The 24,932-nt window shown below is 38.1% G+C and overlaps 1 protein-coding gene across 2 annotated transcripts in view; it reads right to left on the reverse strand.

Moving 5' to 3' along the window:
- Positions 1 to 1,829: 1,829 nt before the first annotated feature.
- Positions 1,830 to 24,932, reverse strand: part of LOC116327035 (alpha-2-macroglobulin-like) — a 36,031-nt gene continuing 12,928 nt past the window's right edge. The window contains exons 17-36 of one of the 2 annotated variants that reach the window (XM_039609800.1): positions 19,016 to 19,103; positions 18,765 to 18,876; positions 18,246 to 18,471; positions 17,504 to 17,630; positions 17,215 to 17,336; positions 17,074 to 17,125; positions 6,467 to 6,550; positions 5,924 to 6,100; positions 5,759 to 5,834; positions 5,391 to 5,547; positions 5,223 to 5,297; positions 4,260 to 4,422; positions 4,000 to 4,187; positions 3,611 to 3,823; positions 2,836 to 2,957; positions 2,621 to 2,711; positions 2,441 to 2,509; positions 2,250 to 2,355; positions 2,048 to 2,089; positions 1,830 to 1,911 (exon numbers count right to left, since the gene is read on the reverse strand). In XM_039609800.1, coding sequence (XP_039465734.1) covers positions 1,907 to 1,911; positions 2,048 to 2,089; positions 2,250 to 2,355; positions 2,441 to 2,509; positions 2,621 to 2,711; positions 2,836 to 2,957; positions 3,611 to 3,823; positions 4,000 to 4,187; positions 4,260 to 4,422; positions 5,223 to 5,297; positions 5,391 to 5,547; positions 5,759 to 5,834; positions 5,924 to 6,100; positions 6,467 to 6,550; positions 17,074 to 17,125; positions 17,215 to 17,336; positions 17,504 to 17,630; positions 18,246 to 18,471; positions 18,765 to 18,876; positions 19,016 to 19,103 — 2,295 coding nt within the window. In that variant the 3' untranslated portion in view covers positions 1,830 to 1,906. The other variant, XM_039609799.1, reaches the window with a different exon arrangement.

Genomic DNA, 24,932 nt, shown 5'->3' on the forward strand with positions numbered 1-24,932 from the left:
TAGTCCGGCATCTCCTGGTGTAGGTGTCCTGAAGCAGGGGGAGAGCAATCCTGCAACAGCTGTACGGATCACTCTCTGAAGAGCTATTTGGTCCTTAACACAGCTGTTCCCAAACCAGGATGTGATGTTCTGTGTGAGGATGCTCTCCACAGCGCCTGTATAAGGGTTGGTTGTAAAATTTCTTTCCAACAATTTAATTTTTTCTTTCAAATTGTTTTCTAATTCTGCGTCTTTCTTCCTTTTATAGGATGAGCATAAGATAATTCTGCCCCTCAAGACAGCTTTACCAGTTTCCCATAATAAAGTTGGAGAGATGTTTGGAGAATCATTTGATTTTTGTTGGAATGTTTTACCGAGTGTAAAAGAGACTGATGCATGATTGCTTATTGTCTTTGAGTAGATTCGTGTTTCAGATATATCTGGGTGATGTTAGGATGCCTGGGTCGTTGACCCAGAGTTTTGAGTTTATTATATTATTTATCATTTCTAGTCTTTGGTTTCTTGTTAGAGTTTAGTCTTATGGTTTACGTCTCTGTTCCCTCTGTAGCAGTGCCTGCCTGTGAGTCTGTGTCTTTAAGTTCAGTCTGTGTTATGTTTCCTGTTTTACTTTGGAGGTGCATGTCTTATGTTAATGTATCTGGTTTTGCTTCCCCTGTTTCCTTATCCCTGATTTGCCCCAGCTGTTTTTCCCTCCTGTTGCCCATTCCCTGATTACTCCCTCTATGTATTTAAGCCCTGTGTTTCAGTTTGTCGGTGTTGCGATCTACCCTTATCTTGCTGTGTGTTCTGTCTGCGTAAATTTACCTTGGAGTCTCAGTTTGTTACTTTTTTGGAGTTCAGCATTAAAGCTGTATTTAAGTTGACCTTTTGTCTCTGAGTGTCTGCACTTTGGGTCCTTTTCCTGCCTGCACACAGCCGTTTCATAACAGGTGAAGGTGATTACTGGTTAGGGAAAAAATCAATTCTAGATTGATTAACTTGGGAAAAATAAGTGTATTCTTGATCATGAGGATGATACAACCTCCAGCTGACTATAAGCGTCCATGTGGTTTTTTTTTTAATACAGTGGATTGCCATGTTCTATTATTGGGAGAAATCCCAGATCTATCCATCGAATGTTGAAGTATACTTCCTGTCTGTGTCGTGATTGTATTTCTTATTACCTAAGCTAATGTGAATGTTGTAAAATCATGATTACACATATATGCAATGTATACAGTGGAACCCGGACTTACGAAATTAATTGGTTCCCGAGGGTCTTTTGTAAGTAGAAAATTTTTGTAAGTCGAAGCACCCGTCGCGCCTTTTGAGTGAATGATAGGCTATAGGCTAATTGCTAACTGCAACAGCAATACGTCGTTCAAGTGGAACAGCGAAGCGCAAGTACGAAAGCCAAGGGGGTTGTCACATGATTCGGAAGGCATTGTGGGCATTGTGGGCTCAGCCAATCAGAGCCAGCGGATTTCGTTACATGGGCATATTGCCGTTAAGTGCCTTCGTAACTTGAATTTTTCGTTAAATGGAGTATTTGTAAGTCGGGGTTCCACTGTACATACAAAGTTTACACTGGAGAGAAGAGGAATGAAAGTGAATAGACGCGAGACAGAATATATCTGTGTGTGAATGAGAGACAGGTTGGTGACAGAGGAGGGATAGTGGATTCACTGGACAAAGGATGCTGAACATGGAGATGTTAGACAGACGGAAAAAAAAGACCACTGAAGATTTAGTGAATGAAGACATGTGGAGGGTTAGTGTGACAGAATAGCATGGTAAAATTTTATACAAAAGACCTTTTTGTAGATGAAAACAAAACATATGGAGGCATATTTGTGTTTAAAAAGCATCTTTATTAAAATGTAAGCTGTATAACTTGAGTGACAACCTCAGGACTGACTGCACATCTTTAAACTGCAACAAAAGAATAAAACGTAAGGATGCAATTGTGTTAAAATAATCATTTCATTTTCATTGAACAAATATTTACGAAATAAATGTAATTTAATTTTGTGTGAAATGTGGTGTTCTCGCTATAACAGTTTGTTACCTGCAGCTGATGGGTAAATGTATTCAGTCTCAGCTCGGTCACCTGAGAGGGAAAACAAAGTGGAAAAATGTGACTGGCTGTGTGTGTCCAACACATTTAAATTTGATCCTTCAAATTCTGTTAACTGTTGTTTGTTGTACAGCTCCACTAAGGAGCAAAGTGTGTCAGTGTGCTGTTGCAGTGAAGTGAGTTAGAGTTGTACTTGGCTGGTAGTAGTCATAGATTTTGATCACAGCTGGTTTCAGGTTCTCCACTCGAAGTTCTTCTATGATTGTCAAGCTGTAGTTCTTGGGCATGTCCTTTGGTAACTGAACAGAATTAAAAAAACAGAAGACACACTCTGTAACAATACAAACATCATCATCTGGTATCCACACTGTGAATATCTCTCACCTCCTGTAAATACACCAGAACATGATCTTCTGTTTGTTCAACACGATCCACCAATGGGGCACCTTTGAGCTGTGAGGAGACAACATTCTCCTTATTATTATTTTATCATCACCTTTATCTCATCACAAACTGACACATGGTAGCAACATTTCTATTCAGCTAATAACTGCAATAACCCACCATCTTTAAAGACACTTCATTTGGGACAAATCCAGAGAGCATTTTGATATCCAGGATCACCATGTTTGTAGTATTCTCCTTTCCACTGTACCTGTGTTTGAACAGTTAAAAAGTGATTGCACTGATGTGTATCCATAGATGCCACATTTCCAACAGTTATGCCACAGTGGCAAATAAAATACCCCTAGCACTTATCTAATCTGTTAAATACTTACAGGGATTTTATTGTCAGAGTGAGATTGCGTCTGGATTCACTTGTTGCATCAATCTCTGATTTGACCTCCACGCTGAGAGTAGTGACATCAGTGGGACTCAGGATGTTGCAGTGAAGAGAAATCTGCAAAATAGGCAACCAAAAGAGGTTTGCAATTTATAATATTAGTAATAATGAGAAAAATATAAATCTGTTCATGTTTTTATGTTTATGTTTTGCATTTATGTTCAAAATATAGTGGCATCACATTTTACGTGACTGATTACAGTTATGAAGTTATTTTGGTGGTTGTGGCCAGAATAATATGTACACTAATTGTGGGCAGAAATGTCATGTTGATTTGGAGCTTCTTTTATCAAAATATTTAAAATCGAGATGAAGGCTTGGACACGAGGAGGGATCTGGAAATAGAACTGCTGGTTCTTGACTTCAAAATATGCCAGCTAAGACAGTGCAGGCATGTTAGCAGGATGCCTTTATGACACTACCCTCTGGAGATTTTCCAGGCAAATCCAACGGCGAGGATACACAGGGTGTAGCTAGACCTTCCTGGAGATGTTATACATGTCATCTGGCCTTAGTGAAATTCATGATGAAGAACAAAAACAAATAGCATCCTAAATTTGGATAATTTGAGCAAATACATAGATGGATAAGCAAATGTGCTTTTCTGAGTGAAACCACACTTTTGAGTTGTGCTCTTAAGTTTTTTTTCATTATGCATCTTTATTTGGAAAAAGGAACAAACAGGACGTTGTCACGATACTGTCACTGACCTGCACTGACACACATGCAGTGCCCTTCACCTCCAGGCTGTACTTTCCTGACACGCCCTCCATCGTCTCCTCCTGGTAGAGCAGTTTGTTGCCCGGATTTACATCGAATGTCAGCTGACTGCTGTCAGACTGAACTGTCACTGTGCTTGAACCCTCAGGACTGAACACCAGAGTGGAGTAGAGAGCCAGAGCCTGAAGAGCCACCACTGTGTCCTACAAACAAAATCACAGCTACTACACATACTTACATATATATTTATATTTGTATTTTACAGGACAGCAACAACAAAGTAAAACTTCAGTATTCAGCTTCTCTCAGATAAGTTTTTATTTATCCCAGTGTATATGAACTCAAAGATGAGATTTAAGCTGTTTGGGTGGTGTAGTACCTGAGTGGAGGAGAAGCCTCCGTAGTAGTTCTGCTGGCCAGTCAGCCACCTAATAATGCCAGAGGCATAACCCAGGTCGTCAGCAGCTGTGGAGGCACTGAGTTTGGCCAACAGCACATAAGAACTGATTTCCACTGACAGGGAGGCTGATGTCTCTGCTGCTGTCTGAGACCAGTACAGGAAACCTCCTACAAACATACAATAAAAGTTACAGTTATGGTAATAACACCTGAATGATTTCCTTTTAGATGCTGACTCACCTTCCCTCACTGCAACTGTGTCTAAGTGCTGCAGAAGGTGAGCGCGGGTCTCCGTGTCTCCTGCCAGGGTGAAGACATAGGCTAGCAGAGCTGTAGTGTAGGTGTTGCTGAGGTCATTGATGGACTCCCTGAGACAAGCCAAGCTATTATTCACCACAGGATCCTTTAAAACATCAAAAGAAGAGCCCTATGAAGACAAACTGAACAAGGGACCAGTTCAGGACTAGGGCCCAACTCTGGAGGAGACTCGAGGGAGACTGCCTGGTATTCTCTATAAGAAGACTAAAGAGGCAACATGGGTATGGCCTCCTGTGGCCCACTGTGCCTTGGATATGCAAAAGGTGCCAACTGCAACATATAGTCAAGGTTTCCTAGTATCGTAAATTTCAGTCGCCACCTCGTACCTTTCCACGACAATAAATCCAACAAAATGTATTCTTGCAGAATGACAGGCATATATAAAGCACATATGAAACAAAACCAAGAAACATATCCACATTTTCAGAAAGGAAAATGTGGATATGTTTCTTGTGTTTAATGTTTGGACAATTAAATGCTTATAAGAAACACCTATTAAAGCACTTTCTGCTAAGTGGACAAAAGCAGCTTCTGACACCATCATTTTCTAAGAAAAAAATCTTTTGGGGGGATTTAAGAAATTGTGGGATTTTCTAAGGACATATGTCACCCAACGTGATCATTTCCCTACGATGTACTTATTTTTAAAACTTTATTTTCATGACTGGAAATAGAAATAATGCTTTAACAAATTTCTTTTTCATCTACAGACAGAAAGTATCGACTTAACTGACTTAGAAATCAGTCATAAAAATATCTTTGAAAAATGAGGGGAAAATGGCCATCAGAAGAAGAAAATGAAATAAAACAAATACAAGTCAGTGTTGTAATTTCTTTACATTGTACAATATGAAGTACAAATGGGATCACATCAAGTTTACTCACATGTTGGGATATATTCATTTCCAAGAAAGCAGCAGTGATGTATGCACTGAGAGTCACTTCATCAGACACACCTCCCTGGTGAGTGAAACCAAGTTATTTCTGTGTGCTGCCAAAAAAAATTCTCTCCACACAGAATTAGTATCAGTCCCAGCTAAAGTATGGACTTACCTTCATTCTGTTGTGGAAGAGTTTGCCTGACTTTTTAAAACAGCCATTTGCTTGTTGTTTATTTCCCAGCCATGTCTTAGACTCTTCAATAATTCTTGGATCAATGTAGACAAAAGACTGAGCTTTGGCAAAACTTCTCATCACAAAAGCAGTCAGCCTGACATAAAAAAGCAACCAAAAGAAAACTTCCTCATGTTTCAAAATTATATCAAAATGTGTCACAGTTATACCATTATAAGGTGAGTTGATTTTCCACATTTTCAGAAATAAAATGATAACAGGATGGGATATTTAAGGAGTAAATTTCACCAACAGGTTCAGTTTTGTTTGTAAGGCAAATGGAATATTAAGGTAATTATTATTTTCACCAAGTGTTTCCTGGTCCTCTTCCAAATATGGTGTATGCGCCTTTATAACTTTTGTAGTTCAGCTGTCTTTGGTAACCTGTAACAACAGGAAAGTGACTTGACTCTTAAATAGATATTCTATTCATAAACCTTTGATTTTAGCCCCACTATGAAACAAACACTCGCCCCTGTTCAGGAAGTTGGTGGCTTTTTCCATGATGGCTGGGGTGAGCTGCTGTGTGCCTTTCAGGTACTGGAGGATGTAGATGTTGGGGGCTAGAAGAGCCATGTTCTGCTCTCCACATCCATACGGCATCTGGAGCAGTCCATCCAAGTTCTTCAGAGCCCGGCCGAGGATGTCACCTGATCAGAGGCACTCAGTCACTGAGACAGAACATACAACTTTCGCACACTTGAACTGCAAATAGATTAAAACTAGTAAATAAGTTAAATATTTAGAAAAATACAGCAGGTTATATAAAAACTGTACGTACTAAATTATAATATTTTGCACTTTGTTACAGGAATTTATTTTCTAAACTATTTTCTACACTACAAATATGTTGGAGTCTCATTTAATAGCGTGTTTCAAAACCAGACAACAAAATGCCAGTACAGTTGTATTTGTCTTTTATATTCATTTACTATTGTACTGATTAAAAAAATGAAACTTGCTATATTTCTTTTTGGATTAATCTAAACTCATTTGATTAAAATCATCAGGTTTACCCAGGACTGATACAAAAGTGCGGGCAGATCCTTCAACCACATTCTCAGGCAGCTGTATCTCGGTTTCCTCTGTCAGTGTGTCTCCTGTGTACAGACAAACAATCAGCATACAGAGAGAAGCTTAATCAGAACGTCAGTACCACAATGGTTTTGAATCAGTAGGTGGTCATCATGAATTTTCACAGGTCATACAAGAAATCCGACACCTACAATTAGCCAAGTTTCAGGCACAATAAAAATAATAATTAGACCAACAACCACATGAGTACTATGAGTGTGACCTTATAATTCCACACAGATGTCTCCTGACTGACTCTTACCAAGCATGTCAAGTTTGTAACATAGTGGGCATAGTGTATATATGAGATATAACTATAAATATCCTATATGTAGCTGAGATACTCGTTAACAATTAAATGTCCTGTGGGGAATTATCAAAATTTGGCGTGTCGCCTCAGACATCCTTAACCAAACCTCAAAAGCTTCATAATTTGGTGTCCCCAAGGTCTTAGATTGAACTAAAAGGCCGTGCTGATCCTATTAACTCTCTAGAAGTTTGTAAAAGTACAAAAGCAGAAAATGGTGCAAAGGTTTCATCTTAAATTCAATTTATTTATATTTGAATATAAATAAATAAGAATACTTGAATTTTTAGGTTAAGAGTATCACTCCAGAAGTCTTTTGAGAAGGGTCTGGCTGCAGCCACTGGGGAGCGCCATATTGGGACCTTCACACTAACCGGAAACACTTGACCTCCACAGTAGGCAGAAATACGTTCCTGCGTGCATCATCGATTGGGGAAACCTTGCAAGTGGATTGTGAAGGTCGGGACGGAGTCTTTCATGTATAAATTTGCCATTAATAATTATATAATTCTAGGAATCATCTAGTTTGCTTACACTGATTATGTTGCCACTTTGTTAGCGTTACAACAACGGTCAGACCCCCGAGGTATCTAAACTTTAGTAAGGAATGTGTGCGTTTTTGACACCTCTGGTTAGCATTTAGTGGTCAGTTTCAAACGTATTTGTTTTTTGCTTGTTATTGAACTACTTTTCACTATCTGTAACATCAATGCACATTGTTCCATTTAGTGCATATTGCATTTTATTCATGTCTTTCATTCCACCTGCAAAAACATTGTAAAGTTCATCAAAAAGAGGTTTGTATATTTATAAATACTATTATTCTGTACTACATTCTGTTCTGCTTTTTTATAGCCCAGATTTTAGTTAGCCTTATATTGTCTGTTATGTCAATATATACGTATGCCACAAATAAGTGTCTTGTAAATTATGTTTGTGTAAAGAATTTTCTCCCAAATCTCTTCCATGGTAACTGTAACATGTTATTTCTGCTAAAACCTGAACTTAAATGTGTATATGGTGTTGATCTGTTTTTTTCCCTCTCTGTTTTAGATGCAAATATCAATTTGGAATTGTGCCTCCAAGCCAGAATTGCAGGAATGCACCACGTGTTGGCTGTTTCACTGCCCTCTGTGCCCCACTTTCAGCCCCACTGTCAGGGCAAAGATTGAGGAGCATATAAATGGACACATTAAAAATGCTTTGCCTTTCAAAGGTAAGTTGGTATTAAATATACCTCATAGTTAAAGTTATAAATATGCACTTCTGCAGTCTATTTGTTTACTTAAAAGTTGCTTTTCACATTGTACAGTTCAGTTCATTCATCAGCAAGAGAAAAAAGTGTGTTTTCATTAAATGTTTTTTTCCTGTTCACCACATTTCTGGACAGCTCTTGTGATCCACACCATTTTGCTTTCATTATTGAGGATGGCTTGGATGTTTTTGTTAATATGTACAATCTGATTGTTACATAAACTGATTGCATTCTATACAACTACATTTAAATTACATGTTGTTGTTTTTTCTTTCTTTTTTTTCCCTCTCTTACAGACAAAATGATATGCCGGTGCACTTTCACTGCCCTGTCTGTAACATGACAGTCATACAGCGTGGGGACATGGCAAGTCAATTGTTGTCATGTCAGCATTCAGGACTGCTCCCCACTGAACTCTCCGTGGAGCCCCATCTCCCTCTCGATGTCTTGTCTCCAGCATCTAAACCATGTTCTGAATCTTCGGTAGAACATTCATGTGTTCTACCCTCTGTGCTGAATGAAACTGTGGCTTGTCGATGAAAATGAAACGCCCTCACTGTGGTCTTAGTCTTCTTAAAAAAATTTCAAGGCTCACATGATGAGGAGGCATTCAAACAGGTCAATAGATGTTTGCCTGGCCTGTCATCTGCTGTGTTTTTGTGTAGAGGGACTGCTTCCTCTTTGTTTTTCAGTTTGCAGAGGACATGGAGCTCTTTTTAAAAGCATGTGCTGACAAGCAGGGACTACGGGTCAGTGCGATGTTTGACATCTAATGGACAGATGAAGGCTCTGGCTGTTTGTTTGTGTTTTTTATGTGTTGTTTGTTTTTCAGTGTACAGAATTCCAGTTAAACTTATTATAAAATGTTGGTCACTTGTTTCCATACTTATAGTAAAAAATGTAAGTGTAAATGTAACAGCATTGTTTATACTTGTAACTGCAGAGTAAAAAGCTTATTGTTGATATTAACATTAATGTATTATCCTGTAATCAATAATATTTTTATACATTTTACGCATTAACCCTCTGATCTCTATCCTGGCCATTTGTGGCCACTTCACTTCTTCTTCTTCTTCTCGTTTGACTACTACACTGCAGTGGACCAAAAGAATGACGCAGGTTTGATCTTAAGGATCTAATAGTTGTGTGTTTGTGCATGACATTGCAACACAAACATGTATTTGCAAGATAGACTGGAATACATTATGATGCATCAAATATTACACAGGCTGCAGTGAATTTTTGTTGATACAGGTTATTGAGCTTTGAGTTTCCCAGTCAAACTTAAATTTGACACACATGCTAACACTTTTACTCTTATTTCATAACAAGACACCATAGCCAAAATATTAACTTTCAAAAAAAAAATTCAAAGCTGTAGCTGCAGCACACACAGCAACAAACACTGTTAGTAAATTTGTCCTGGAGTTTCTGCAGGTGCAAAAAGTGCTACTGCTGTAAATAAGCCTAACAGCTACCAGATCACTTATATTTCTGGAAAGATGGCAAGAAGGGCATCACTACTCATTTCTACAATCTCCCAGATCTTGGAATACAATGCCTTTGTCCCATGAAAACCACTTCACAGTACTAGGAGTCCTCTAAAACCTACAAATGAAGAGTGATCCTGGAAGAAATAGGGCGCACACTAGTGACCTCAACAATTGCAAGACAGCCTTGTCCCCGATGCTTATAAGAAAAAAATACGAAGATTTATGAAACCATTAGGACTTTATTACTGTTTTATCTGAAAAGCTACTGGTAATATATAACCTAACTGAGATTTAAAGTCTAAAAAACAGAATGTAGATAAAATTTTGGTTTTGATGAAAAGGCCTGGTGCTAATTTAAAGTGTCGGTTTAAAGTTGGTAAAACTAGATACATGTTTTAATAAATATACATTTTACAGCATTTTGTGAACATACATAGCATTTTTTGCTGTCCTTGAACAAAAATAATAGTGCACAATAATCAATGTTGATGTTAATCAATTAGATGCCCCAGACTCTACTATTAATAATACAGCGGTCCCTCGTATTTTTTACAATTATTGTAGCTGTTTTAAGACTGTAAAACCCCTCACTACATGCTTTATACACTTTACTCAGACAGGCACGAACATTTTCACACTTTTTTTTTTGTTTAAACACTCTTTAAGTTCAAACCTTCGTAGAAACATAAGTCCATTATAAAATGAAACTGTGCAAAACGTTTCGTCAACATTGTTGTGTTTGTCGGGGAGAAAAAGTACAAACATGCAGTGCAGCACTTCAGGGTTACACTGCTAGCGATCGAAGATTTATATAAATTCGACAAACTAAACTCATTCTGTACTGTACAGCAGTGGTCCCCAACCTTTTTTGCACCACGGACCAGTTTAATGTCAGACAATATTTTCACAGACCGGCCTTTAAGGTGTCGCGGATAAATACAAACCCAGATTGTTAAAAAAACCCCACTTAGAATCAAATTTATTTATCAGCAGCATCAATAGCATGGCTGGCAGCCTTAACCCAATTTCCCTCGGGATGAATAAAGTACGATCAATCAATCAATCAATCAATAGTAACGAAAATACAATTTAGTTTTCGCTGTCAAAGTCGATGTAACTGAAGTTACGTGTTTCCAGTTAGTGTGGAGGTCGCAATATGGCACTCCCCAGTGGCTGCAGCCAGATGCTCTTGAGTCTTTTTTAAAATTTCACAAATGCAAATAAAAGAGACCTACGCCTGCTTCATTTAATATCTTTATGTGGCGGTATAGAAGCAATTGGCCACACCCACTAGTAGGACCAATAAAACATCTTCATCATGTCTGAGGTGTGTACTAAGTTTTGTAACTTTTTAAGCTTCAATAGCCTCTCAACAACAACTTCCTGTTCCGTGGTGAATGGCCATGCATGTTGTTAAATGAAAACTCAATTTTCACATGGAAACAGCTTCAGTGTCTTAACCTGTCAGGCTCAAATTAAGTTTTTGTTGCTAATGCACAAAAGAATACCTGCAGTGGTACTTCTGAGTAAAAACAACTCATAAAATATGTATGTGGGGTAATCAGGTTGTTTGCTTTTAACTGTTGCAAATCTGCAACGCCTGCCTTGAGAGGGTTAGGTTTATTCAGACCACTTTTCAGGGAAGATGTGGTCAACCTGTCCAGGGAGGACAGAACAAATCAAGCACAATACATACAGTGTCCCCACAGGGGTGTGTCCTGACCAATGTTCCCCCTAATTTTTCATGTGTCTGAGCAAACACACAAACTCCCTGAGCGATCCCTTGGACCACGGTGAGCGACATCAGACGTGTGCACTGTGGTCACGCCAGCATCTAATCCATCCAAGTTACGTGGTTTATTAAAATAATCAAATAACAGCATTTACATTTATGTTAGAGTACTTTTAGACTACTTTAGCCCACTTACAATGAAAATGTAAAAAAATCTAGCCATTGGCCTGTGTAGTATGTTAACACTATTGGAAGTAAAAATAACTTGAACTCCAATTTTGAAAACACAACTTTTTTTTCCCTTTTTTTTTTTAATAAAGCTGACTTGTATTATGAATATGAGTCTGTGGTCTGGGAGAGAGTCCTGTAACTCTGTCTGCAAAATACAGTATATAATGACCAATGTTGGGCAATTAATTATATAGTTACTTCTTCAAAAAAGTAACTGAGTTATGCAAACAACAAAGTTTTTTGCAGCTGTTTACCTAAAAATGCTGCCAAGGCATTTTTTTAAACAAACATTTCAAACTATTTACAGAACAATCAGCTGTTCTGCATCAAATCTGATGCCACACAAATTATTTGTGCCACTCCAAAAAATAATTTCTGTCCACTATGAGATAAAGGAGAACAACAGCTGATACCTGCAGGTGTGACAACAGGAGATGTATCACTCCTATAACACCTGTAACATTTAGCAGTCGCCTCATTGTTTTGATACACACAACAAAACTATTGACTACACTTGTAACAGCAGTCTGGCGAGGAAGGAGTGGCTAGCACATCCAGCGAGCGTGTGGAGTGGAGGTTAGCTGAATAACCCGTAGCCAGTTGGTTAAATCCAATAACAGACCTTTATTTGCTGTCAGCAACATTACACCTTATGAGCCAGATCTCCACGGCTTTACTCGTCCGTGCATACATGCGTGGAGATGGGTAACGCCGGCTCCAGGCCGTCACAACGGTAAGGTTTTCTTTTACTATGGAACACGAGCAGCATGGAATGGCTGCCGCTAACAACACACACCCACTAGGAGACTCCCACAGCTATTACAAATTAGGGCATTGAGTTGTTGTGTGGGACACCAGAAATCCATGTCTGTTGCTGTAACAGTAGTTCATGTTTAGAATAAAAAATCCCAACTCACTGATTTGATCGGGGCAATAGTGCCTAAAATGTTGCATAATTTTGCTGAGAGATCTTTTACTTTGTGGTAATCTTAGATGAGTAGTTTTATGGACAAAAACCAGCAGGTCATTCAGTGTTCTCTTAGTGCTAATGTATAAGAGATGTTGGTGCACTATAACTGAAGTAATGTTGTTAAATCCTTAAAGTCATATTCTTTTATTGTCATGACTGTATTTGAAGTTATTTTTATTTTTGTATGATACCTGATTTATATGGAATATGGCTGAAGTAAACTAAAGTCTAAAATACTCAGTCAGTCATTTGTTTAATAGTAATTGAACATTATATAATTCACATATTAAACTATGAATTGTAATTTTAAATGGTCAACTATGAAGTCAACTATGCTTTGACTTCAGAAGGAATCAGCCCATGCACACCCCCAATCTACATCAAGAACACTACTGCAGAGATTGTGAGGCAGGATTCCTTGGGGTGCATGTGGCAAAACAAACTGTCTTGGACCCTACATGCCAGCTCCATTGACAGAAAAGTTCACCAGCTCCTGCACTTCCTGCAGAGGTTAAACAGGGCTCATCTCAACTGATCTGTCCTCACCAGAGATGGGCATAACGTGTTACAAGTAACGCGTTACTGTAATATGATTACTTTTTTCAAGTAACGAGTAAAGTAAGGGATTACTATTGCAAAAAAGGTAATTAGATTACTGTTACTTTCCCATAAGCACGCTGCATTACTGCGTTACTAAAACCGTGATTTTGTTTTTTGCAAGAGTGTCTCCTGACAGTGACGTAAGCAAGTGCGACATTTGTGGCAACAGCTGTGTGCAGATTAGCAATGGATAATATAACGAGTGCGGGAGAGCATATGACCGTGCAGCGTTTAAAGCGTGGAAGTACTGACCTTACTTTGAGTTTGATTCCATAAAAAGTGACAAAAACATTAGCTCCACTGTTCACTGCGTGGGAAGAAAACTTCTTTTTACAGCGAAAAAACCCCCTAAACTTCAGCGCAAGCACAGAGTACGCTGCCATGATAATGTGAAATTCAAAGAGAAACTCCCGGATTCTTTCACTGACATGATGGCTGCGACACCTGTACCAGGGGAAACTCGCCTGGCCCACTCCTGCTAAACAGGTGAAAATAGAGCAACAAGACCGCTGAGTCTTTGATTTTATTTATTTTCTGCTGTATTTTACTTGCATTTATTTGAAAGACTGAGTGTAAACACAAAAATATATTTTATTTTATGTGCTGGAATGTGCAGAAAACAAATTTCTTCCAGTCAGAGAATGTTGCATATAATTAAATTTTTGCTTGATGCATAAAGTTAAAAGATTAAAACTAATAAAACAAGTTTTAAAAAGAGACTTTTTCATTTGATTACATTTTATATAATGGATTATGCAGAAAAAGAAGAATTGGGCTGGAAGATCTATCGCTTTATCACCTATTCAGGTTGTGTATCATGTTTTTAAAAAGTAACTAAGTAACTAATTACTTTCAAAAATAAGTAATTAGTAAAGTAACAGGATTACTTTTGGGGGGAAGTAATCAGTAATTAGTTACTGATTACTTTTTTCAAGTAACTTGACCAACAGTGGTCCTCACCACTTTCTAGAGCTGCAACATATCAAATATGTGAAGCTTGGGGCAGATTTGACAAGTTGTATTTGGGTTACAACAATTCTGTGCTTTATGGTGAAATACTGAAATTCAGGGAAATTGTCTTCTTTTTTCTAGCTCTTAAGGCTACAACGCCGATGACTAGGAACCTACACAGACATTGCCAGAGATGTGCTCAGGGGTGGAGTATTATTAGAAGTTTGGGTCAAATTCGACAATCCATAGGAAATTATTTACAACTTAATTACAACTGAGAACTTTATGACACATGATGGAAATTCACGTTCTTCAACAAAATCTCAAAAGCTTCACAATATTTACAGATTGACTAAACATTAAGTTGATTGGAGAAAATCCCCATGAGAAATTAAAAAGTATAAGACCCAATTTCCCTCGGGATGAATAGTCAATCAATCAATCAATCAATCAATCAATCAATCAATCAATCAATCAATCAATCAAATAGCAAAATAGGCCCCAAATTTTATCATCAGTTCAGAATGACAAACTTCCTTTGGGTTTCCATCACAGGTCCCAAGCTACATGGGTAGGATGTGATGCATATAACTGTCAAAAAACAATTAAATGACAAAATGATGAGATTCAATGATCCAGTTTTCATCAACTCATCATTGGATATAAATGTCTTGGTAACTTAGGGGCTTCTAATAACATCTTTGAACTTTTTTTTCTCCCCAGGCTGGAATGAATGTATAACACACATCTTCAAATACTTTAGAAAAAACAAGAATTGGGTGTACAAGTTTGAATTTAATTTGGGTGACAAGTCCATTGCCTATTAATTTCTCGTGATCGACTACAACTAGCAGTTTCTTTTGCCAGCATAAAAAAAAATTCTTTGACAGGACTCATCGGAAGAATATCCAAACTGTCACCTTCAGATGAGAGGAAATTTGTTAGGATGTTCAGGAACAACCCAGGAACCACCAAAGCTGAAGCGCGCCATTAACTGGAAACTGCTGGAACACCTGCATCACTGTCCACAGCGAAGTGAATTTTAAATCACCATGAACTGAGAACATGTTGACCTAGACTGCGCCAAAATCAAAGCCTTCAAGCTTGAAATTTGCAGTTGCCAATGGCTTCTTAAGAAAAGTTTGATGGTCAGACAAGACAAAGACTGAGCTATTTCGCCAAATTGACAAGAGGTATGTTTGGAGAAGTAAAGATGAGCTCAGTCTGGGGCTGTTTTGCTGCCAGTGGTACTTATACATTGCTTTTTTTCTTCAACTTCACCTCAAGCCAAGAGCTACATGGTTGAAACTTGAAAACAACTGTGTCCCAACAGGACTACGATCCCAAAAACACATCAAAATTGATTTTGAAATGGATGAAGCAGGCTATCACTGAGCTTCTGGGATTCATTTAGCAAAGCCCCACCCTCAACCCTTTTGAAAATTTTTCAACTCTTTACAAGCCAGGTACAGGTCAGGAAACCAATCACTTCTGCCAAGAAGAGTGGCTAAATATTGAGCCAGAGTTTTTGTTGATGCTACCAAAGGCATCTGGTCAAGGCGTAACTTGACAAGGGACATTTAGCCATTGTTTGTGGGCGTATATATATATATATATGTATATATATATATACGCCCAAGTCTTGTTATATATGTATGTGTTTGAGGGTGTATATTTTGATTCTGTATAAAGTAGAGAAAATCCAACAGAATTTAAACGTGTGCACCCAAGTCTTGTTTGTAAAATAATTCAAGATATATGTGCTCTGATATCATTCCAGTCTACAAAATCAGCAGTTCAAATGAATAAATTAAAGCCCAAACCTACCATGCCATTCATGTCCATGGTGAATGTGCATAAACTTTTAACTAAAATTGTACTTCCTCACATCACATTTTCTTTTTGTTCCTGCGATGCATTCAATCAACATAGGCTAGATAAAGTTGCAGTTGCGTTACTAGCTATCGGTGCAGAAGAGGTGCAAGCATAAATGGAATAATGTTTTTTTAATGGCAGGTAACTTTAAATGCATTTTTGTGCATTTTTTCAAATGAGAAATATGAGACCGAAGAGGAAGATGAGAAATTATTTTCCAAGGTAAGATATTTAGAGGGGTTAAGTTTTGTTTCTAATGTACTTATATATATATATATATATATATATATATATATATATATATATATATATATGAATAGTTCTATTAGTTCATTTTGTATATTCAGATTAGTGGAAATTAAGTTTGTTGTTGTTAATGTGCTTTTATTTAGGAGGAAGAGGTCAAGTGGAAGAGGAAGCTGAGAGAGAGAGGGAGAGAAAAGGTGGGGGTGGGGGCACGAGGGACTTCAAGTTGGCCAGGGGCATTCGCAGAGGAGAAGCACCCGTTTGCTTTGTTTTGAGGACCGTTGGTTTCCACGACCACGCGCAGCGATCCAGGCCTGCAGTGATGGGACTTCGGGTTGGTGTGTGAGTGTGTGTGAGTGAGGCCCATTAAGGTAAAGTAGTGAAGGATATTATAAAGAACTTTAGGACTGTAGTTTACTGAATTTTGATACTGCAAGTGATTGTTTGATTTACTAATTGCATTTGGTTTTTACACATCACTCAGTAAACACTTTTAGTTCAACTTAAAGATCTTGTTGCATTGTAATGTTTCCCATTTCCAGATAAGAGTATAGTACATAGTTATTTGTGTGTTATGTATGGGAAAAGGTGGGACGTTGAAGTTACCAGTAAAGTGTTAAACTACAAAGAATTATCTGAAAACCATGGGAACAGGAACTGATAACAAATTGGTAAGATAAAGGAAATTGAACTCAGGGCATACCTGGCTATTTCAGAGGGTTGAAGCCAGGGTCGTTACATAAGGACTGCTCAGCAAGTGTATAAACAATGTGCTGCTGTGACATGTCATCCAAAGCAAACTGAAATATACCATTTCAGTTTGTTTATAGGTTTATTTGACCATTTTTCTAAATATTTGGCTGTTTTGTTTGGCAGAAACTACACTGACCTTTTGGACAAAGCAGCCAGTTGGACGTCTTTGTCATCTCAGTCCCCTCAGCCTGAGAAGAAAGAAGTTATGAGAAAAACTTCCATGAGAAAAAAAATTTCAAACGCAGAATCTTTGTCATCTTGTGTTAATGGCACCAACCTTTACTATGAAGGATTTTGTGACCACATCAATGCGGCCTCTCTCTGGTACGCTCACAACCTCATTATCACATGAAACATGGGATGGCACTGCCTCAGCAGACACGGTCACATTCACAGCCCCTAAAAAAGGACAACAAACATTATTTTTCTCAACCCCATAAAGTCTTGCACATTAAAATATTGTTAATTAGATAATCTCTTTTCAGTATCTTTGTAGATACTGAAAAGAGAAGAGGCGTTGACTGAAAGGACATTTACACCGGCGTGGATAAAAACTTGATCCTTACCTAAAACTGTTGGAATCATGGTCCAGCTCACAGTCTTGCGCTCGCTAGCACACAAACAGGATGTGTACTGGTCTCCAGAAAGAGGGGTGAGGGTATAATCTGAGGAAGGCGTAGCAAAGACTGCGACCTGCACAAAGAACAAAACAGTGGGTTGAGTTTCTAAGTCAAAGAGAAATTCAGTGTTTTCTTGTTACTCTGTAAGAACAGAAGTTTTATTCAGAGAAAACAACATCAGACCAAGTGTGACAAACCAAAAAGCTACTTTCAGCTACTCCCTTATTCACAAAGGGTCACATAGATGTTTTGATTTTGTATATCTTTACACTGGATACCCTTCCTGACACTTGTTAGGGAAATGTGTAGGCTACTGTCATGGTTCTGGGTCTTCAAGCCATTTTTGGGTGGGTTTGTTCTGGACTTGTTATTTCTTCGAAAGTATTTGGATTGAAATGTTTGTTTTAGTTAGAATTGAGTTCCAGATTTGACTTGTGCATCTGAGTTATTTTTAGTCCTCAGTTCTTGTTGGTTCTTTGTTGCTCTTCTGTCGCCTGTCTCATCCATGTTCCATGTCTTGTGTAGTTGATATGTCTTAGAAACATTTGTAAATAAATCATTTTATTGTAATAACTATGGTGGCCACTTGGTATAGGACTTTGGTTCATGACAAAATCATCTGTAAAGTCTATCAGCATGCTGGCATTTTTTGACATATTTATTTAGTTGATATAGAAACATTGATCACCATGATGCAACTTGTCAGGTAGTTGAAGACAGTTGCCTTCAGTTCAAAGTGCTCCCCCCGGATGATGGAGTAGGGCATGGTGAGCTCGAGGAAAAAGGGCTGGAAGACCCTAAATTCTTTTCGAGGAGCCAAACCAAAACCCTGAGAGGACAAGCAGAAAGCCTCCGTCTCCCAGGTGGTGATGGTGTCAGGGACAGTGAGGGACACATCCTTTGTTCCAGACTCTCTGAATCAGCAGATTTACAAATGTGGACATTTTCAGATGGTCAAACATAGCTACATTACTCAGATTAGCCAACAAAAACAGTGCATTCTTAAAAATTTTAAGTTCTGAGCAGAATTCTAAACATGAAAACAGGTTAATGTTAATAAATGTCCCTATATATATATACACAAACTAATTTTCCCTTACTAATTTAAATGTCAGTAAATGTCATGATCAACAAATAGGTTTGAAAAAACAAACAAACCCAAAACCCTACTTAAAAATAAAAAAAACCCCAACAAAAAACAGCATACCCAACTTCCACCAGGTCCCATATCCAAGTCTCTGGGAAGAAAGTACGGACGGTTTTCATCAGTGGTGCTTCTGGTGAATGAGATATTCCAGGATTTCCAGGACTCCCAAATACTGTAGAATGGTTAAAAAAACAAACAAACAAACTATAAATACTCAATCTGAATAAAGAAGAAGCGGTGACATTCTTCTTTGATTTTGCCAACGTTTTTATTATTTGCAATTTAAAAAGAAAAGAAAACAAAGATTTTACAAAGTTCCTGGTGATAAGTCCTTCCCAGGAAACTCACACAACGAGGAATTTGGAGCAGCAGGTTTGTTGCCACCTTTAATCCTACATTCTAGACACACAAACATCACAGAGAGTTAATTGCGGCTAAAGCTATAAAAAGCATATTTATTATCAGCTGATATGCTCTGACGTTAGCTAGATGGCTCCTCTAATACAATTCTGCAGATGGAAAGATGTTGTGACAATACCAAGCTCACCAATGCTGAAGAGAAGGACTACTGTTTGTCATTTACTACACAGTGCAGTAGAATTGTATTTATTTATTTGATTTTGCAGCTATTAAGAGCAGTGTTGGGAAGGTTGCTTTTAAAATGTATTCCACCACAGATTACAGAATACATGCCCCCAAATTTTGTAACGTATTCCGTTAAGTTACTCAATGAGAGTAACATACTTTGGATTACTTAATATATTGTCATTGTACATGAATGTACTATTGCTGTGTCATTTATTACTATTACTGAAGGCTACTTGCCATACCAATACCAACTTGATTTTTAAATCTTAATATAAAATGAGTAACAGTAGGGTGGACATTAGGTAAGGCTGCAGTGATCTTGTATAGAAAACTCTTTCTGTATCAGTAATATGTTTTCTTTTTGTCTGTTAATAATCATGTGGAACTGCACATGATTATTTGCAGCTAGCAGGTTGTTAATGCTATCCATCAAGTCTAGGCTGCTCCAAAAATGATCAGATTATATTTTAAATATTTGTTCAATTTGAATTTCATCACATTATCTTTTTTTTTCTTAAAGAAATTGACTACATCATGTATAATCATGTATAATTTTTTTATGTCCTGTGTAATTTCCGTTGCAAATATTAATCACAGTTAAATTAAGAGGGGATGGCAGTAAAAGCTCCAGGGCTGTGATGTCATGAAGTACACTGCCGTTCCAATTGTCGTTCCAAAAGGATCGCGCAGCGTTCTTGGGAAGTCCGGACTCCCGTGTGAACTTACGAAGTCCGGACAAGCGAAAATGAGAGTATTTAGAAACGGCCTAACAGTCTGCAATCTATGAATGAACCTCAGTTAATGCCAGCTCGGTGGTGAGTAGCCTTCATTAATAGGAATAAAAATCACACAACAATAATAGATTGAAGATACTGAAGTTTCGCTCATCCCATTCGTCTTATGAAATGATGTCAGAAATTCCAAGTAATAAATGCATTCCTGCCCGTGCACTGCTGGCTCTGTTGTGCTGGCTCTGGCTCCACTGTGTAACTGACACCACCAACATTAACAGGACGCTTACATTAGAGATTCTTATTGCGTGTCTTTTTTGGATTTCCGGCAATCAGAATCAGAGAAACTTTATTAATCCCAGATGGAAATTGAGTTAAAACAAACAAACAAACAAAAAAGAGCCACAAGTCAGACTCGAATCAGCCGCTTTCAGCTATGCGACATATGGCTACATGCTCATCCAACTGAGCTAAACCTGCACCCGACTGTGATTAATCACCAAAATTGGAGAAGGCATAGAGAGGGGATAGCCTAACATATGAAACTGGAAATGAACGCCGTGTATTCTATTTATTTCAACAAAGTAACTGTATTCTGATTACATCCTATTTAAACTGTAACAAAATACCTGTGTGTGGCAAAAAAGCAGCACTGCACGATCGAAAAATGTTTTTGACTTACTTAGATAAGTGTTATGCTGACATGGAAATGGAGCTTTAAGGGACCTTCGAGAGTTTGGAATATATTTCCACGACTGCTGACATTTGGACCAGCCATAACAAAATTATTTTCGGAATGACGGCACATTGGATTGATCCTTCTACTTTTGTACGAGGACATGCAGCACTAACATGTAAGTTTGAGGGAGACACACATATGATGTAATTAAGCAAGTCCATTCGGCTTATGGACTGAACTCTAAAGTGACAGCCACCGTGACAGACAATGGGTCCAATTTTATCAAAGCTTTTAGAATGTTCCAAAAATCAGACTCTAATGAGAAATCCGAAGAAGATAAAGCGGTGACATTTACTGATGTTGAGCAGACCCTCTCCACAGAATCTGAAGGACAGTTTTCTCTCCCTCCACATCTAAGGTGTGCATCACACACTGAACTTAATTTTTCATGATGTTGAGAAATGGCTTCAAGCAAATGAGTCAAAATTCATCTACAGAAGTGCAACTTCAAAGTGTTCTGCAATGTGGGCAAAAGCAAACCGTGTATCTGTTGCTTCAGAGTTAGTAGATAATTTTTTCAAGAAAAAACTCATAGTGCCTGTTTCAACACGATGGAATTCATTTCATGACGCCCTGTCCAGGATCACTGACTTTTCCCTTGCTGAATTAAATACTGTCTGCACTCAGTTTGGAATCAAATGCTTCACTGATCGGGAGAATCTGTTCCTAAAGGAGTTTTGTATCGTGTTGAAGCCACTCACTGTTGCGCTAGTACGGTGGCCCTGAAGTGCAAACCACAAAAACAAATCATAAAACGCACAACAAATTGAAAAGCGCAAAAACAAATTGAAAAGCGCAAAAACAAATCTCTTAACGCAAAAACAAATTGAAAAGCGCAAAAATAAATTCACTTAACGCAAAAACAAATTGAAAAGCGCAAAAACAATTTGAAAAGCGCAAAAACAAATTCACTTAACGCAAAAACAATTTGAAAAGCGCAAAAACAAATTCACTTAACGCAAAAACAAATTCACTTAACGCAAAAACAAATTGAAAAGCGCAAAAACAAAAACCAAACCGGAAGAGGTAGGTACCAATGCTGCAACAACAGGCATCACTGATTGGATGATGGATCCGGTAGCCTTTTGAACCGGAAGTTGTTCTGTTCGGAAGTTTGGTGACTGCTCTACCAACTTTTTTCCACAACTTGGACAAAACATGTTGGCTGTATCCCAATTCAGGGTCTGCAGCCTTAAAGGCTGCATTTTAAGGCCGATTACGTCACAGCAGCGCGCCGAAGGCTGTCCCAATTCAAAGGCTGCTCGAAATGCGGCCCTAAAATGCGTCCTTCATTTCCCTGAATTTTAAGGCTGTGTCGGTGTAGACTTCATGGCCCAACATATCCCACAATTTATAGCGCGGCAGTCACTGTGGATAATTTTGCCGCAGACGGCAGAACCGGAGCGGCCGAAGAGTAAACTGTTAAACGTAAGTACTGAATATGATGTCACTTTTTTATGCGCAAATGTTTAATAATGAGGAACATTAAAACACTACTGTTGGCCACATGTCGGCAAAGTTAATTGCCATTAGCGATGTTTGTACTTTCAGCGTTTACTTTGTTTTAAAGCATTTAAAATATAATACAATAGTTGACCTTAATCTTACAGAGAATGTGATGATTTTATGGATAATTAAAGTCAGTCATATATCCACAAACACAACAAGCTGAAAGTCAGTGATGCTGCTCGGTTTGCAGTCCTGAATATGACGGCACAAGCAGGATTCACTGCACTGTTAATGTTAGCTATGTTATATTGCTGCCTCTGTTCGGTGGTGTCGAGCCAAACGGACTTTAACGTGTGTTTGAACGAGCTGACGGTTCACTCGTTAAGCTGAAAGAAAGATGCTTTAATCACAGGAGTCACACATGTGTCCACTGTACCATCTGGGAACTCTTCTTGTTTAGCACTCGTAATAACACAAACACTAAATCCTCCTTCTCTTGTGCTGTTTTGTAGCAGTGTGTACACCTGAGACTGTCACCTGTCTGTCTGTCCTGCACTCTCTCTCTGTTTCTTTCTCTCTGATTGTGGAATAAAAGTATGAACATGTATTTATAAGTTACACTTGTGTTTGAATCCTGCAGCTTATCACACATTTGATTTCCATGTGTGACAACTGCAAGTGTCCAGAGTGAGGACAGACTGAGGGACCCACTGCTGCACATCATCTGTGAGGCTTTGCACCCTGATGATCCACCAGGACAAACTCAGCAGTGTGTGAGGAAGAGGAGGAGGAAGAGCCAGCAGCAGCTGACAGATGGAGAGAATAGACAGACTGTTCCCTGTTTGTGAAGGACTGCTAGAAAAGTTTAACATAACTAATTGTCTGTCCTGAATCAGTCTTATTAGGTAATGTTCAAATAATGTTATCATCCCAGTGTTTTCAGTGTGGGAGAAAGTACTCAGGGCCTTCAAGTTACACACTATGAAAGGCAGCAACAAGTTTAATGTTCAGAAACCTAAAGTATGTATCAGCAGCAGAATGGCGCTAAAAATAAATGTTTGTTTCAGTTCTATGAAGCTTTGAGTATTTTGGATTAGTAGTACTGCTGTGTTTGTTGCATCATATTGCTGTAATTGTTTATATGCTTTATATATTCTGAGGTAAGTTGATCTATAGTGTTACATCATATTCTATAAGGATGTTATGTGTTTGTAGACTTTCTGCCCAGTTTGACCCATTTAGCAGAAGTCGGCCTGTTTAAGGCTCTGATATCTATTCTGTATGACTTAAAGCAGTTATGACATGGTCTGATTTTCTCACCCAATAAAGGGATATTTCATATATCAGTCTGATCTTCATTCTATCAGAAACAGTTATCACAGCTCGTACATTTTCTTTTTACACATATATGTAAGCATTGAGCCAAATTTAGTAATGCCAACATATTGAAAGAACAATGTTTGTCTCTTATATATAATACATCTGTATATACACTGTCAGAGATACTTGTCTTTGAGTGAAGATTTAAGGTGATAGGACATATAAATAATTGCAACTTGAATCTTTACTGAAGCTCAGTATTAGACACAGAGTTCACTCATATGAATTTCACTCACATGTGCTGTACCAGTGTACCTGCACATGTGATGTGACAATAGAAGTGATTTGATTTGAGAGTTCAAACTCACTGCTGTAATAACTTATGATTAATATAATAACTATAATATTGGCCATATCATATTTACACTGACTTTAGTCTCATGAACAACATTAGCTAATTGTTATTTACTAGCTAATCTTAAATGACTGTTCAGTACAGATATGAAGGCCAGCAATCATATTTTACAGTCCTGTGGTCTCAGCCTCAGATACGTATTAAATCACACAAAGCTCGTGTAGAAACAAACACACGAACAAAATATGTTCTCCTTCATTTCCGTCAAAGCTGTATGAAACGTTTCCAGCGGTTGGTGTTATGGTTGCTAGGCAACCTGGGCAGCGCGACGGAGGCTAGACCGTCCCATTTCACAAGCCTCGCACTTCCGGCCTTAGCGGTCTTTGAGTCTGCGCCCTTTGAAGACCGTTGAGGCTGCGTGCTTTAAGGCTGCAGACCCTGAATTGGGATACAGCCGTTGACTGCTCTTTCTCATAACCACGTTCGGCAGAACAACTTCCGGTTCAAAAGGCTACCGGATCCATCATCCAATCAGTGATGCCTGTTGTTGCAGCATTGGTACCTACCTCTTCCGGTTTGGTTTTTCTTGTTGCGCTTTTCAATTTGTTTTTGCGTTTAGTGAATTTGTTTTTGCGTTAAGTGAATTTGTTTTTGCGCTTTTCAATTTGTTTTTGCGTTAAGAGATTTGTTTTTGCGCTTTTCAATTTGTTGTGCGTTTTGTGATTTGTTTTTGCGCTTTTCAATTTGTTTTTGCGTTAAGAGATTTGTTTTTGCGCTTTTCAATTTGTTGTGCGTTTTGTGATTTGTTTTTGCGCTTTTCAATTTGTTTTTGCGTTAAGTGAATTTGTTTTTGCGGTAAGTGAATTTGTTTTTGCATTAAGTGATTTGTTGTTGCGCTTTTCAATTAGTTTTTGCGTTAAGAGATTTGTTTTTGCGCTTTTCAATTTGTTTTTGCGTTAAGTGAATTTGTTTTTGCGGTAAGTGAATTTGTTTTTGCATTAAGTGATTTGTTGTTGCGCTTTTCAATTAGTTTTGCGTTAAGAGAT

This window comes from Oreochromis aureus, linkage group 3, assembly GCF_013358895.1.
Source record: "Oreochromis aureus strain Israel breed Guangdong linkage group 3, ZZ_aureus, whole genome shotgun sequence".
Taxonomy (NCBI): Eukaryota; Metazoa; Chordata; class Actinopteri; order Cichliformes; family Cichlidae; genus Oreochromis; species Oreochromis aureus.